The sequence below is a fragment of the Gavia stellata genome, chromosome 5, assembly GCF_030936135.1.
Source record: "Gavia stellata isolate bGavSte3 chromosome 5, bGavSte3.hap2, whole genome shotgun sequence".
Classification (NCBI taxonomy): domain Eukaryota; kingdom Metazoa; phylum Chordata; class Aves; order Gaviiformes; family Gaviidae; genus Gavia; species Gavia stellata.
Genome location: NC_082598.1, coordinates 54,975,582 through 54,991,624, shown reverse-complemented (window position 1 = coordinate 54,991,624; position 16,043 = coordinate 54,975,582). Strand labels below are relative to the sequence as shown.

The 16,043-nt window shown below is 43.5% G+C and overlaps 1 protein-coding gene across 1 annotated transcript in view; it reads left to right on the top strand.

The window, feature by feature from the left end:
* The first annotated feature begins 7,251 nt into the window (after positions 1–7,251).
* The window catches only part of TSPAN5 (tetraspanin 5), an 84,015-nt gene continuing 75,223 nt past the window's right edge, over positions 7,252–16,043 (top strand). Inside the window, exon 1 of the mRNA XM_059817417.1 lies at positions 7,252–7,395. Coding sequence (XP_059673400.1) covers positions 7,315–7,395 — 81 coding nt within the window. The 5' untranslated portion in view covers positions 7,252–7,314. The remainder of the gene's footprint in view (positions 7,396–16,043) is intronic.

Here is a 16,043-nt window from a genome sequence, read left to right as displayed (position 1 = left end):
AACAGAGTAAGAAGGGCTTGGCAATTTCCACTTACTGGACTTGCAAACAAGTAAATTGTTCATTTTTCTGAAGTGCCTTCCTTTTAAAGGTGCCTGAAGGGTAACATGTGCAGGTTATTTATGAAGTGTAACCTTGCACTTGGAAGTAGTCCAGAAACAAAGCCTGGACCTAGTTTACTTGCTCTTTGAACTCTTCAAAATACTGGAGTTCCCAAGTAAATAGAGGAATCGTGTGGCTAGCTTGAGTCTTGTCTTCTGCTACTTGATCCCGTCGCAAATGACGTGCTATCGCTGAACACGAGGACTATCTGCCAAAGATGTAGCATTGCCACAGGCATCATGTATTCCTCCCGTGACACCATGGGAAGTAAAAAGCCCTAACAACACAGCATGGTTTTGTAATGACTCTAGTACTGCTATTTTATACCTTTTGGGAATGTTTAAAAAAATGTATTTTATTTACCTTGTTCCTAAGCAGGTCCACCGATATAAACTATACAGAATATTGCCATAAAAAAAACCTGTTACTGGTGCTATTAAAAGTGCTATGTTTGTTGTGGCAGCTGTCTTTGCATAACATCTGAGAAAACAGAAGCGTTGGTATCAAAGGTAAAGGAAACTCTGGTATCTTTGATCCTGCTATGTGGTAAGTGTTGTTAGATGTGAATACAGAAGGTGTGTATGAAGAACCAGACACAAAATTGTGAGGAAATCAGGTTAAACATATCAACCACCTGCCTTTGGGATTATCAGCTCACTTGCAGAACTGTTGTACAGTCCTAATAAACTGTTAGAGGCCCTGGACACACTCTGTCATGTAGTCTGACAGACAGGAGACACGGATGCTACAGAGATGGCAGCCCTTTTGCCACTGCTATTGCCATAGCTCAGATGAGCAAGCATGTTCCTGCCAGAGGTTAGGAGGTGGCTCCCTGCAGCTGGACTGCACTGCAGATCTGGGGCCTCCTCCAGCAGGTGCTGACTCCCTCGAGCACCTCGTCACCCTCCCCAGAGGGTTTTGGATCAACTCTCTGCTGTGAAGGCAATGACATGGAGCCCCTTCAGATCACAGCACCTCTATAGCCATTTGAATCAAAAAACAATGGGAGAAGTGTTGCTTTAGGTTTAAAATGAGAGCTGCCTGTGCTTTTCCCGCTCTGTTCTCAGCAAGATGATTTAAGGCCCTGCCTGCACAGAGGTCTGGGGGCTGAAGTCTTGACGAGGCTGGCCAAACATCTACTCCAACACCTATTAGCTCAACTCTCGGCCAGGCCATGGCTGAAAGCTTTCTAAAAGCTGGGCTCTGAGCTTAATTGGTCTGCTAGCCTCCTCTCCCACCACTCTGACCGCAACTTGCATTTAAAGCCTGCAACAACCAGATTTGCAGTCTTGCGCTCTCTCGTCCTACCTCCTGCTTCCACTCCCTGACCTTCTGGCAAGTTTACAGATGTGCCTGGAAAGAGATGCCAGACTGATTTCTGAGGGATTGTTCATATGGACAACTCTGATCCAGGCTCCCAGGAAAAACAAAAATCAGCATGGGAGGAGGGATGGGGGAAGCTCAGGTGGCTTAGGGCTGAGTAAAGTAAACCCTTGAAGGGAAACATACTCAAAGATTACTTAAAATGGTGGATTTGCAGAAAATCTTAGCACCATTAAAAACATGCTCAGAGGAAATCCTCACTCTCCTGAGTGCTATTACAGAGTAAACACCATACGTTAAACTTCTGAGCTGTGAAGCTACAGTGTCCTGTGTTATTTGACGAAAAATGGCTGACAGCAACTCAGAGGGCCTTGAAAAACCTAATGGACCTTAACTTAAGAAATGCTCCATCATAGGATAAACATCGTTTGCCCTTTTGGACAGAGCATCATCAAGAATTACACCGGAACCTTCAGGTATACACAAGCAATAGTCTGTATTTGGGAAGGGAAGTTTCCAAATTTGCAGAGTTTGTCCACTGCCTTTAGCAATACAAAGTTAGAAGGATAAATTTGGCATTTACTGGAGTCTGAGTTTATATTCATATTAACAACCATGGTCCTGTAGCACCAGTAATGAAAGGGGAGGAGACTGCCCATATTCTGAGTGTAGCCACCCCTAATTCAGGACTGCAAATCTGTGTCTCTTTTGTAGAATAATGCATATGTTTTATCTCATTAAGCCCCGTCACTGTCCTGTGTATGAAATGGTTGTGAGAAGTACCTTATAGTTAATGAGCTTTGGAGCCAGTTTGGACATAAAAGCATTTGGAACCACACCTGCAGTCACTGTGACAGTGTGCTATGGACCAGGTATGTCACACTATTCCTGCTTCACCATTGTATAGACTTGTCAGGGGAATTAGTAAGAAAAGAGCTCTGTAACACAGGGGGGCTTGCTGAGGCACTGCACTACAGAAACAGAGCTGCGCTTCTGAATGTTTGCCCCAAGCAGCACCATGGCCCCAGCTGCTCCTTTGCCTTTGCCCACACAGCTTGAGGGAGGAAGTGTGCCACCACTCCCACCCCTTCCTCTCACAAGCAGCAGAGGTAGCAGCTCCTGGCTCGAGGTGCCTGGCACAAAAATTACCTCTTCCTTCTCTCACAGTAAAGAAATAGCGGGCTGCATTATTCTTCCCTATGGCTTCAAAGTAGCATTTCTGGCACTAACAGTCTGCATATCTCATTTTGCATATGTTTGCTCCAAGGGGACTTCTGAGGCTGCGTCTCCATGTCTATCTGCTTAGACTGCCGCAAGACTTGTCTGGGCTTATCTTGAACAAACCAGCTTGCAGACTGCAAGCAGTAGAGCTTGGCTGAGTAGACTTTGTGACCATTATCACTGATACTTGGTAGCTCTCTTGAAGTAACTTGCATCCCGGTTAGTAGCTCTCATCACCTTTGTTCCAAAACCTGCCAAATGCTGATGGGAACTGCAGTGAATAGAATTTGCAGTATCTTTATATAGTTACTCTCATTTTAAGAACACGTGAAATAACAGATCCTTAGACCAAAAGTACAGCATTTGGAGAAAGAAAATTAAGGCTCAGATACACATTCTCTTGAGAAAGTAAAATCAAACATAATGCAATTGGTTATCGGTTATTATTTGGTATGCCCTAGCCTGAGATTTTGGCCTCTAACTCTGTAGAGGTATAGACATGCTTAATGCTTTGTGAATCTTCCTAACAACAATGCTGTTGTTATCAGATTATAACGATGTTGGGTTGGTCCTGCAAGAGGATATTGCTATCCAGTATTGAGAGCTAAGTTTCATACTGAAAAAGCAGCTTAATACCCACCATAAAGCCACTAACCAGTGTTAGCTGTAACAGTAATTAGTCAGTACTTGCACCTGTGAATTAATTGAAAAGATTTGTGCTATTCTTGTGGGAAGCTGAAGGCATGTTCACTGCTGTGACACGGCATGCAATTCCACCAAGGCCAATACAACTTGTATCACCGCTTGAGTTTGGTCCTATGAAATTCTTCTCTCAGAACTCCTTTTAAACCTAAAAAACGCCCCCTCATCAGTGGTCACTCATTTGCTAAGCAGAAAACAAAGTGTTTTCATGGTTGCAAAACTATCAAATAAACACAAATGGCATTACAAGCTAGTGTGTTATTGAAACTGAAAAATACTCTGAGGTAGATAATAACTCTGACTTTATAAGTCTTGTTCTATGTCAGAAAGCTCTATGGCTTCCCCATGGAAAAATACTACTGTCCTATGAATTTCAACTCAAATGAAGTGTCTAGGAAATAACTAGACTTAGGGACATAGATGAACTTTTCTTAGACCACAACTCTCTGTCTCGCTAAATGTGGCACGTGGTGAGATTAGCAAAGCGGTAACTCATGGAACTACGGTCTTCAATGTGCTGCTTAGCCATTTCTCATCTTGAGTCACGCAGGCTTGCATTTCTTTTTCCCTGGAAAATGTCAAAGAATTCATAGATCAAACACCAGGAGCTGATACAAAGACAGAGGTGCTGGATCTAAGAAATGATTGAATGAGGAATTGGGATGAGAGCTCTTCACTTGGTGGGAAGTCAGAATTTCAGAGACCACAACTATACCCCTTTTAAGATATGAATGTCTCAAACTTCCTGCACTTACTAGCATTAGACTTGGCCGATCTTTGGTCAGAAGAAGTCTGTTGATATCTACATCTTAGAGATAGGAAGTAGATGTAATCATTCAGATGGGGCTTTTTCTCTGATGTCAGTAGTAAATCAAAGCATTGCCTAGCATTACAAAGCACTGTGCTACTAGAAACATTGCTTTGTCATTGAAATACTTCCCATTAGCACTCCTGTGACTAGTCAGATGAATTATAAAGTAACAGAATTTGAATAACTGTCTTCCATACTGCAAGGAAAGGTAATAACGCTCCTGCTTAGTATTGCCTCAGGCTTTTGCGCCAAAACATCACACTGGAACTCAGTGTTGACTCGTAACTGATAGTGGATTTAAACTGCTGTCACAGTCACCTTGCTCAGCTTCCCGACCTAGGTGGCCAAAGCGTGTAAGAAGTGATCCACAAGAGATGGCACAAAGCCAGAGGATGGGGTTTTTTATCCCTGTTTGTTTAGAACAGGAGACAAAATGTGTTTGTAAACCAGAGATGCTGCTGCAGGTGCAGAGGACTCTGTTCCAGCTGGCATTCTGAAAGATCAATTACCTACATCAAAGCTGTTCTGCTGCCTTTGCTGTCTGGTTGCTCATTTCTGAGGCTGCACAGGAACCGTACACACAAAGTGAATTAAAAAGAGCAGGGTTCTGTGTTCAATACCCTCTTCAAGTGAGCAGTCTAACCGTTAACACCAGACATCCTAAGTTCTCCTTAAGCTGATCAGATGATGGGACAATGTGAAATGCTTTTGGCTTTAAAATAACACTTGGCAATGACAATACCATTCTCCATTGAGAAAGCAAGTGAAGTCATGTAATATGATGCTATAATTGATGTAGGTTGCATTTATTCTTAAGTTGTTGATTGGGAATGAATGGATTAATAGGTAAACAATCTGAGATAGTTACTGAATTTATCGTAATAAATATTACTTTTCGGTATCTTTCTGTTGCCTGTGAAGCACTAAAATGCTAAAGGGTGCCAACACATGGTGTTAGTAGGGTGTTATGACAGTAATATTATAAATGTTTGTACAGGTTGTCACCAATATTTGAGGCCACTTGTAAAAACAACACCTTAATATAATACATGATTACCATACTCTACTGTAAGTGGTGAACTGCTTTTACTCATTGGTACAGAACCTACGCATTACTAATTATTCACCCTTTTCTATCCTCTTCCCATGGACAGTCTTGCAAAGACACAGTGTAAACAATACTGTATAACAATAGACACAGGGATAACGTTCATGTGGTAAACTATACAGTCATAGTTAAGTTGTATAGACGCGTTGCATTAATTTCTTAGTTACCAATAACATTGCTTAATTTCATAGATCCATTTCAGCAAGTGCTTTTTCTTCACGACATCTACCAGACCTGACACCCTTCTCTCTCAAAAAAGACACACGGCCAAGGCCCCATAACCAATATGAAGTGTTCTTGAACCAAAGACTATCTTTTGTAGTTCTAACAATATCATACTTTTGAAGTGTGTTGTCTTGCAACCTTGTAGAGATGGGATATGTAATTTATTACAAAGAAGTCTTCCATCTTTTGAATTCAAAGTATTGCGCTTACAGCTGGACCAGGAAACTCAAGACGACTTGAAACTTTGAAATGATGATATTCTTCAGCAAAGCAATGCTGTTAATGCCATACCATGTGGACTCTGAATCCCCAACAGTGAATGCAACTAAGCCACGTAACTTCACAGTTGGCAGGTTCAATATAAATTCGGAGTATGTCAAAATACAAGCTCTAGAGAACATTTTAAAACAGTTCTTCATGTGTTCCTGTGCGTGTAGTGCATACGAGTTCACGTGGGCGGTGATCTGAAGGCACCCATTCGGAACAACCTCCACAGTACAATTACGGTCTTGCTCCTTCCCACTACCGCAGCCAACCTAGAACCGTGCTGCTCTCCTGGCTCTCCTCCCGCGGGCCGCTGTCCTCGCTGCCCCGCACCAGCCAGGATGCGTTATCCCTCACTGCCTCGGCGCTGGCCGGCCCGTGTCCGGACCCCGCCGCTGTCGGAGGGAGCGAGCCCCCCGGCCTGGCACCTCCGGCTGGTCGGCAACGCCGCGGCTTGGGCAAGCCGCCGGGGACTTCGCCGAGGGACGTGCCGCAGGAAGAAAGAAGGGAAGAAACCTCGACTTCGACTTACAAACCCGTACCGAAGAGGCGGGCTCGTCGAATACCGTTACTCCTCACGGGCACCCAGCACAAAACGAACTGCGCTCCCCTCAGGGCTGACAGGTGCGGCCCCTAACACCCACCCCTGGGCGGGCTCCCGCCGCCGGGGCTGCCCTGAACGGCCGCTCCAACGGCCACCCTGAGGCCCGCCGGCCCCGTTACGTAACCGAGGCGGCAGCAGCGGTAGCCGCCAGGCTGCCCCCCGCCCTCGCCGCCGCAGACAAAGGCCAGCGGGCACAGCCCCCCTGCTATCAGCCCCCACGGGAGCCGCCTCACGGCCGCCCCTTTCGCCAGCGCCCCCCCACCCGCGCCGGGCCGCGCGCCCCGCCGCGAGGACACGCCACTGGGGCGGCGGGGCGTGGGGGGGGATAGAGGAGGGGGCGCCGCAGAGCCGCCCCGCCCCCAGGGCGCCTCGGGCCGGCGGCCGCGCAGTTGGATTGGCGGGGCGCTACGCCAATCAATCATGCCGCCGGGGCGACCAGTGGCGCGCCTTTCTCCGCTCTCCCCCTCCCGCGGGGCGGGGCGCGCGCAGCGGCCGTTGCCACTGTGGGGAGGGGGAAGGGAGGGAGCGTTGTGCGAGAGGGCTCGGGGCGCCTCGCGGCTCCGGCAGGGCAGCGCCGCGCCGGGCTGGGCTGTGGCGGCGAGCCCCGCGCCTCTGCCGGGGCGCCTCCCGGCGACTCCTTCCCCGGCGGCCGCCCCTCGCCTTCTCTCTCCGCCCTCCCGCTGCGAGTAGCCGGGGCCTCCTCCATGCGGGAGAAGAGGAGGAGGTGGGAGCTGCTCGCCGGCCATCCCCGGCGCCCGGCAACTCGGAGCCGACTCGCCGCCGCGCCGGTCCTGCCGCATCTCCCCACGGCGCGCAGCCGGCGCTGAGCCCTGCCCGCCGCGCCGCCCTCAGCCCCCCTTCCTTCTATTCTACCCCCCCCCCTTTTTTTTTTTTCATTTTTCCCCCCTTTGGTTCTCACCCTGGCTGCGAGCAAAGTGTCTTCATGAGCGCAGAGGATGTCCGGGAAGCACTACAAGGGGCCCGAAGTCAGTTGTTGCATCAAATATTTCATCTTCGGCTTCAATGTCATTTTCTGGGTAAGTGGGCCGGTCGCAGGGCGCTTCGCGTCTTCCCCTGCCGCCTCCTCCTCCTCCTCCTCCCCCGCCGCCGCTCCCGGGCTGGGCACGGCCAGAAATGAAAGGTGAGGGACGGCTGAAAGGGGAGCCCGGGGTCGCGCGTGACAGTTGGGCGCGAGGCCGGCGGTTGGGGGTTTGGATGGGGCTCTCAGGGGGCGCGAGGCCGGGGGTGCCGCCGTCTCAGCCTCCCGCCTGCGGGCAGCCCTTCCCCGGGCAAGTTGGCGTGCTGCGTGCCTGCACCTTCCGAGGCTGCTGGTTCCTCTTCCCTTCCGGCCCTCCTAATTGCTTTTGTTGTAGGTGTGAAGAGGGTGTCTTGCTTTTTTTTCTTTCTTTCTTTTTTTTCCTTTTCCTTTTTCCCTCCCTCCTTCCTTCCCCCTCGTCTGCTTTGCGCCGGGGGAGGGAGCAGCTAGACACCCAGGCCTGGAGAACGAATTGATTTGCGTGTTTTTGTGCTGATATTCTTGTTAAGTAAAAATAATAAATCACAGCCCAAGTTCTCTGAACAGTGCTGTTTAAGGCAATGGTTACACAATGACGAGGTTGTGTATGGCGCGGGTTTATTATGATTAGCTATTACCACGCAGTAGTAGTAGCAATAATAGGAGGGAAGAAACGGTATTCCCACCCATCATCCCTAAAGTGCAAGCCCATGGGAGCCTTGGTTGGAGTATTTGCAGGGATTCCTGGCTGTGCTGCTTGATCTCCTGACTGCACAGTATCTTGTTGCACCATTGTAGCACTGGCTATAGAGTAGGCTGAACTGTAGAGTGAAATGTAACCTGCGTATAACAGTGTTTCTAGCATCTTCTCAATGTGTTGGATTTTAAAGAGAAGCAGCTGGTTTTGGATGTATATGCCAAATTTTGTAGCCACAGAGGGAGGGGGTGAGCATTCTCACACAGACGTTAATGATGAGATTTTGCCACTGCATAGAGTGTTAAAGTTGGGTGAAGGCTCTTACATGTACAATCCCCCTCTTTTCATGAGATATTCCATTTAGCAATGAGAAATGTGCACAAACCCAGGTAGGGTGAATGTGTTTTTGAGAGGCTTTGAAGGCAAGTTGAGTACGTGTCTGGTATAGTGGCTTCTTTGGACTAGAAAGGTGAATGGGGGAAAAAAACCAAACCGCTTCTAAGTTTTATGGATGAAGGTGGGGAAAAATAGAGGAGAGAAACCTTCTAACCAATACTGAGCTTGTGATTGTCACCTTGGTGAGTATAGAGGAGGGTGGTTACATGGCTAGCAGGTATTCACAGCTAACCTCGTGTCTGTGTTCCTGGAAAGTAGAGATGCCTGACGAGGGTGTTTTGGAAGGACGGGAGTTTCGATGAATTACACTTTTTTACTGAAATACCTTTCCTTAATCAAGAAAGTAAACTGCTAAAGTGAAGTTGATTACTGTTTTTATGTCAGTGTTTACTTGGCCCAAGACTGACCTGCGCAGATGGGTGGCTGCAAGCTTTGTAGTATTCTGACCCTACAGTAGGTGTTTTTGTTGTACTATTCGCTCAGTTTTTAGTGGTTGAATTTGCCATGGTTCTTTTCCCTTGTCTGTTTTTTTCATTTTGATTCCCCTGGGTGTATGTTGCTGTGAACACAGATGTTTTTCAGCAGGGAACAGAGCAGTGTGAGGAACAATTGTGTGCCTTGTCCTTGGACTAAAAGAGGGAGATTATGGTGAAATATACATAAACAAGTTATCTTGCTCCTTCAGGCACTGTCAGTCTATAAGAAGCTATATACCCTGTAATTTCTTTTATTCTCTGAAGGTTAATGTGCAGATGGCGCAAGTGGGGAAGTGGTATCTTTTAGGTATTTTGTGACTAGTTGTTTTCTTATTCCTGTGCTGTTGAGGCAGATGCAGCGTAGCTTTTTGCATGACGGCAGATGCTCCTCTGTTGTAACTGAATGCGTTAAGGGATATCTCGCTAGGCCATGCGGCTTTATACTGCTGGAATGCTAATCTGAAGGCCTGAGTATATCGCCTGCTCTGCCATTTGCTTGATGTGTGGCCCTTGCTTACAGATTTCCCCTTTTGCAAAATGCTAATCATCTCATTTGTGTCCTTGGCTAAACTTCTTGAAATCCACAGAGACAAAACACTTTATAAGAGTTTAGTCGTTTCTTCAGAATATTATAATCTCTTTATGAGGAAGCCTGCATTTATTACCATGTCTCTCACGATTTGGAGTGAAAACATAGGCAGCTACTCTTGTAGAATACATTTTAATGTTGTTTTTACTGAATTAATAGCAAACCCTTCAATAGTCTATCATGAAACCAGGCCAGAAAAGCTGTAAATGAAAATTGCAAGTTCGGTTGGCTGTTCACAGAAAGCGATAATAAAAAATAGCCACTAATGCAGTCATTGTAAATAGATTGAAAAGATGAAGAGGTCATCGTATTAACCCCATGACACTCTCCAGGGATCTTGCGAACATGGAGATATGAAGAGTACCTTTGTTAAAGCTTCTACCTGAGCATTATTATACAGTGGTTTTAACACCACCTTTTAAAATTTTTATATAAACAAATGGGAAAATACTCTCTATTCTGCATCATAAAACAATGGACTAAAAATAAAGAGAATTGAGTTGGAAGAGTAATGGTTTTGACAAGAAAATTGTCAGTGCCTTGAACAGTAGAATATTACAGATCTGCTGAAATTATGTGGGGAGTGATTCTACATGCTACTTAAACTGAAGATATTACAAAAAATCGGAGGTTTTATATGCCACAGAATATGGGCAAAATAAAGTATCAGACCTTTTTGTCAATTTCTGGTTTTGTGCTGGTCTGTTATTTCTTTCCTTAAAAACCACAACTGAATTATTAGAATAATGAATATGGGAAAGCTGCATTGTAATGCTGTACATGTAGTTGCAGCTAAAGGTGACAGTATACTGTTTAGGAGATAGTTCTCAGTCTTGCACCACCCCAGATAACGTGTTCTTGTCTAACTGTGTGTTTCATACTGTTGTAGAGGACAATATTATCTGCTGAGTCTATGCATAATTAATGTTCTAGATAATTTTTTTTTTGGAAATTTAGTATTAAAGTTGGTAAATGTGCTGGGCGTGTTTGTTCAGAAAAACTTATTTTATGAGATCACAATGCTCTCGTGGAAAAGGAAACCTCGTTTGGCACTCACTGAAGTAAGATTCAGGAACTGAGACCAAATAGGCACAAATACATCTAAATCAAAATTTAGAACTTTAATATTATGCTTCCCTTTCCATTGCTCAGCTGCCATTCTTCTGCTGGTTGTTCATTAGGGCACACGCCTGGGCTTTAACTTGACTAGTGTAATGCCTGTGTGAAAGCACCACATTATGTTTGCTACCTTTCTAGGCTGGTAGAATAGACAGTGCTTTTTTTATGAGCCTTTATGTCTTTGTCTAGGTAAACTATAATGTAATCTGATTTAGATGAGAGCTGCAGGCATAATATAAGGTAACAGAAAACATTTTCTGTAATTAAAGAAAGCAAACAAACTGTGCCTTCTCCCCGCCTTCCCCCTGACTTCCATGTAGAATGATATCAAAGGTACAGTGCAGAAAGTAAAAGTAGGCCATCCTGCTTGCAAAAGGCAAGAACCATTTCCCCTGCTTTCCCCTTCTACTTTCACAAGACAGTTTTAAGCTGACTTTTAGTTCCAAGAACTGTTTTAAATTGCTCTCTGTGCTTTATTATACTTGATGGAAACTGTGGATATATGCTATTGTTTAACTCTGAATTTCAATCCACGCTTGACTCCACTGACCCTAGCCTAATCAGAAAGATGTATAGAAAGCATTGGCACCTCAGACAGAAACCTTTGCTTTGTCTGACGATTCTCTGTAACTTGTGAGATATGCTGCGATTATGATGCATCAGCATATTACAAGTCATAATTTGTGTTGTAATTTGCTTGGCATCTGCTGGTTTTGATGGCAACCATATGGGAGTCTAAACAGTCTTCTGAATTACAGGAAGAAAGCGGAAAGAAAACTGAATAAGGTTATATAAGTGTGTTATGGGAAAAGTGTTGGAAAAGTGCACTGACCTTTAAGGGACAACAAATAGACTGTTTATTAAATTTTGTACATTGTTGATAGTTTGTTTTCAAAGGGGCAGAAGATAATTTTCTGATGTCAGCTGGTTTTCAGATATCCACAAGGAAGTTTTGATTATGTGATTTTTCCCTTGCCACAGCGGTTAAAAAAATAAAAATCAATGTGAAGCTTGTTCCATGCAATTTTCAAATGCATTCTGTAGCATTTGATCTTTAAAAAATCACATTGGGAAGATGCCCTTGCGGTGGAAGTGGAAGCATTCTGTTCACTCTCCTCCCACTTTATGATCAAATGATTTTTTTTTTTCTTGAATTTCTTAGTAGCACAGATAACTTAGAGAGCATTTCACAAGTGGTCTTGCCAGAAACAGAACGATGGCAAGAACAGAACTTGTCTTGGGAAAATACACAACTGTTCTGTAACAGCGCAAGGCGGTGATGTACATATTGATGAAATAGATGCATCATTGTGAGCTTGGGATTCCTGAATTCCTCAGTGTCTCTTTCAGCAGATGTAGCCCCAGTCTTTTAAATGCATATAAAAATATAGTAACTCTGCTGGCTCCAGAGGACTTGCTTCAGATTTGTAGAGGTCATTCTTGGAATAAAAATTTTCCTTGCCCTGCCTTCCCTTGTAACTTTGTGGCAGGCTGCATCATTGGTTGTACAAAAAGAAATAGATGAGGAACATGGATGAAGCTGTTTCCTTTCTCCTAAGTATTTGTTTTGCCAAAACTAGGTGTCTGTAAATATGTTATTGTTTTAAACTATTTGATGTTTCTAGTTTATAAAAGATTGAAGAAGTGTAAGGGCACAAGAACTAGAAAAAACTAAATCTGATTAATTGTGCGACTTGTGTGATGTCAACGTACTTCAAGTGAATATTACTGGAACTATCAAATGCAGCTTACATACTTTTCTTCTGTGTTAAAAGATGAATTTGGTAAATGTATTTACCAGTCTCCCGCCTTGATTGAATTGTCATAGTAAGTTTTACCTGGTGGCACATCTGTCTCAAAGAGTTAATTTTGACTCTTTAGTGTACAAATCAGAAAAAAGCTGATGCATGTGAATGGTGCCCAGAGTACAGGCAGCCCCAACAGAATACTTCTGCAAGTGCAACTTTTTGTGAATATTTGTATATGTGAAAACAAGTTATCATTGGTCCTAGTCCCATCCCCCTTGTTGCATGTTGATAATGTTTTCGTAATAAAGGCCACAGATCCATGTTCTGTAACATTGAATTTGAAGCTAGACATGCTTCCTTAATTCAGTAAGACAGTCTTTTCGTGATAAACTCTTTGGTGTGTTTATTATGTATGTACATATTCAATGACAGTGTATGATGTAATAGGCACACAGGGAAAGCAAGTATGAGCTATCCTGGGGAAGAAAGGCCTTTTTTTTTTCCAAATAGGAACCCAGAAAACATGTTTTTGAAAAAAAAAAAAATACTTATATCAGGTAGTGCAATAGATGTACGGTAATTTTCAAATGGAAAATGTGGGGGAGAAGGTTGTTTGGTTTGTGGGTTGGTGGTTTTTTGTTTTTTTTTTTTTTTTTTTTGTTTTTTTGTGTGTGTGGAGTGGAAAGAAGAAAAATGTAAGGAACTTCTCTGTCCTCTCCAGTGGACAGGATTTTAAAAGTATGCATGTAATCTCTTCTTAAAGAACATTCTCTAAGACCTAGTTCCGTAGGTTACAATAATCCTGAAGTAGTACTTAGCAAACTTTAATTTATTCTTTATTCCTTAAACTCTGTAAGATGCAATAGTTAATGATTAGTAGAGGATAAGAAACTTGGGCTCACAGTTAGGGAAACAACACTTCCTTTTCTTTTGAGCCCCATTCCTACAAATAGACTTCTTGTTGAAAATGCATTATAAACTGGTTTTGGCACCAGGGCTACTACAAGTTATACATTTGGAGCAAGAAGCTGATGTGTTGTTAAATGCTCAGTCTAGGTACTTCAACAGTTCATACTCCATTAACCAAGGGCAGTAACCTGTGAAGATTTGCTATAAGCATTTAGAATATAATGTTTTGCTTCCAATTAAAACTGGAGGTGAGAGAGAATATTTTTGAACCAAAGAAATCTCCTGACCTGATTCTGCCAGTTAGGGAACTCCAATCTTAAACTATAGTGCTGTAAGTAGAATCAGCCTTCATACTTTGCTTTGCCCAAAATATGCAGCACATTTCTCAAATGCATGGCTAGTAGCCTGTCAACAGGACTGTAATTGTTTTATTGATGTAGGCAGGAGCAAGGAGCTGAACAGCTCATGAAGTAACCCAGCTCTGTTAGTGGTGACCCAGAAGTCACTGTCAGCATTAACCATTAAAGTGTCTTCCAGTATGGCAATTTTTTTAACTCTTCTAAACATCTGACTTTTTCATTAGTTAGCATTTCATAGTGACTTTGTACTCTTGTACCAGTTTCCATTTTTTCCCATTAAAAATTAGCAAATATTGTTGCAATGCAATAAAGAAGGAATTAAAATAAAAAAAGCTTATCTGTTTTTACCAATGTACTAAATTGCATTCTATTACAGTTTTACAGTGCAAAATCCAGGAAAACATAGGTTATCCTTTACTGGTTGGAGGCCTAATTTATTTCTTTTCCATTGTACTATTGTGCGAGTTTGGAAAACATCCCATTTCTTGTGATTGTGCTGCTCTTCCTGCCAAAAATATCCTCCCTCATGGATCACAGTGGATATAGATTTCCACTGATTTCAGCAGGACTTTGTACAGGTATAAGGGTTTGTATGGGTGGATGTCATTGTTGGCACAGTGCTCTGCGTGGCTGTTTCTGTAACGTACGCAAAGATCTAGAGCAGTCCAGCCTTCCCCTTACACTGGCATTTAGAAATGTCACTAACACACTGAGGCTTGCAGTCAGGGGTGTTTGATTTGGTATCAAACTCTGACTCAGTGTGATCTCGTATAACCTCCAGATGGCCTGACTTGCGGAGGTGCTAAAAACAGTCAAATCCTACTCCTTTAACTGTATAAAATAAATGAGGCCAATGGCAGTAGTTGGTATTTATTTATTTTAATACGCATCAATCTCCACATCAGATTCTTCAGCTAAGGTTTCAACTTTCCAGCCACTTTCCTCTGGACAGCATTTAGAATAAGTATTTGGCACACACAGAGGATCTTATGAATGAACTGTCAATTTCCCACAGAACTGGGAAAAATCAATATGCTTCTTCCAGGCTTTGAAAATCCCACTGGTCCTAGTGAAGGCTCCATTACATCAAATAATATTGAAAATCATTTCAAGCAAAGTTCCTGATGTGTGGTGATGGAAGACTTTTTTTTTCTTTTTGCAACAAGGCAAATACATATTATGAAAACAGTTTGTATACCTATTCCATACCTGTTGCCATCTGGTTTTCTCAACGGCAAAACTTCTTATGGAAAGATCAAAGAAGTGTAGGAACTTCTGCCTAAATATGTTTTCCTTCTCCTCAATAGGCAAGTAAAATTACTTCTAAAAGTGTTTGGTGCTTCTTTGTAGTATTGTATTCAAAGAAAGAATTAAAAAGAGACTAGATGCTTTCAGATATATAGAGGCTTCTGTTTATATAGGGTGATATATAGGGTTCACAGAGGCTTCTGTTTTGTTTTCCTGAATATAGTGTTAATGAGTTAAAACGTGAGTATGTCTACTGTCGTAGCTCCAGTAAGGTACTGTTATAGGGTTATGAGTATAACATAAATGAGACTGCAAGGACGCTTGCAATAATTCAGCCTACTGGGTGTTTCCTAGCATTAGTAGCTTACTTTTAATGAGAGTCCAGCTTAATTTACTTTGATTTAGGGGCAAGTCTTCCATGACACGGAACATTATTTTATGTCGGGACTTTCTTTCTCTGTGTCAAGAGGGCAGACTCTCTCAACTGAGCTCTGGTGCCCCAAGCAAAGATGCAGCAGCACGGTGTGTGGAGTGCCACCCCTAGCAGATCCACCTGGTATCTGTCATTTTGTCAGAGCCTGCATTGCAGGTTCTCCCTGTCCAACACCTTTGCTTTATGTACCCATGCATGGGGCGTGTATTTACCTTTGTGAGGCTAGGTTCTCTCTGCTTCCCTCTCGCTGAATTGCATCTCTTCTGCTGCGTTCTGTTTTCCAAACAGCTGTCACTGAAAAGAGCCCGAAGGGGGTTCCCTCTGTGTGCTGTAAATGGTTTACATATAAAAAAAACCAGAGACACTGAGGAAAAAAGTTCACAGATAATGTATGGCAAAGGTTTTGTTGCTTCTTGCTGTGCTTCAATTAACCGTGTCACCTTGTGGAAGAACTCTCTCTTAAGTTTGTCTTTGCAGTGCCACGTGGTTAGTGTTTCAGGCTGGAGGACAGAATTTGGAAAAGGTGACAATTCAAAGCATTGGGTCCTACCAGCTAATGAGGAAGAGGGTTGGCAAGTATCCTGGGCCACTCTCAGCTGGGAGTATACTGGGGTGTTCTACTATGCAAAGCAAAGGTTTCAGATTTTTTTAATTTTTGCCACAGAAGTATAAAAACAGAAGGGTTCCCTTTTCCAT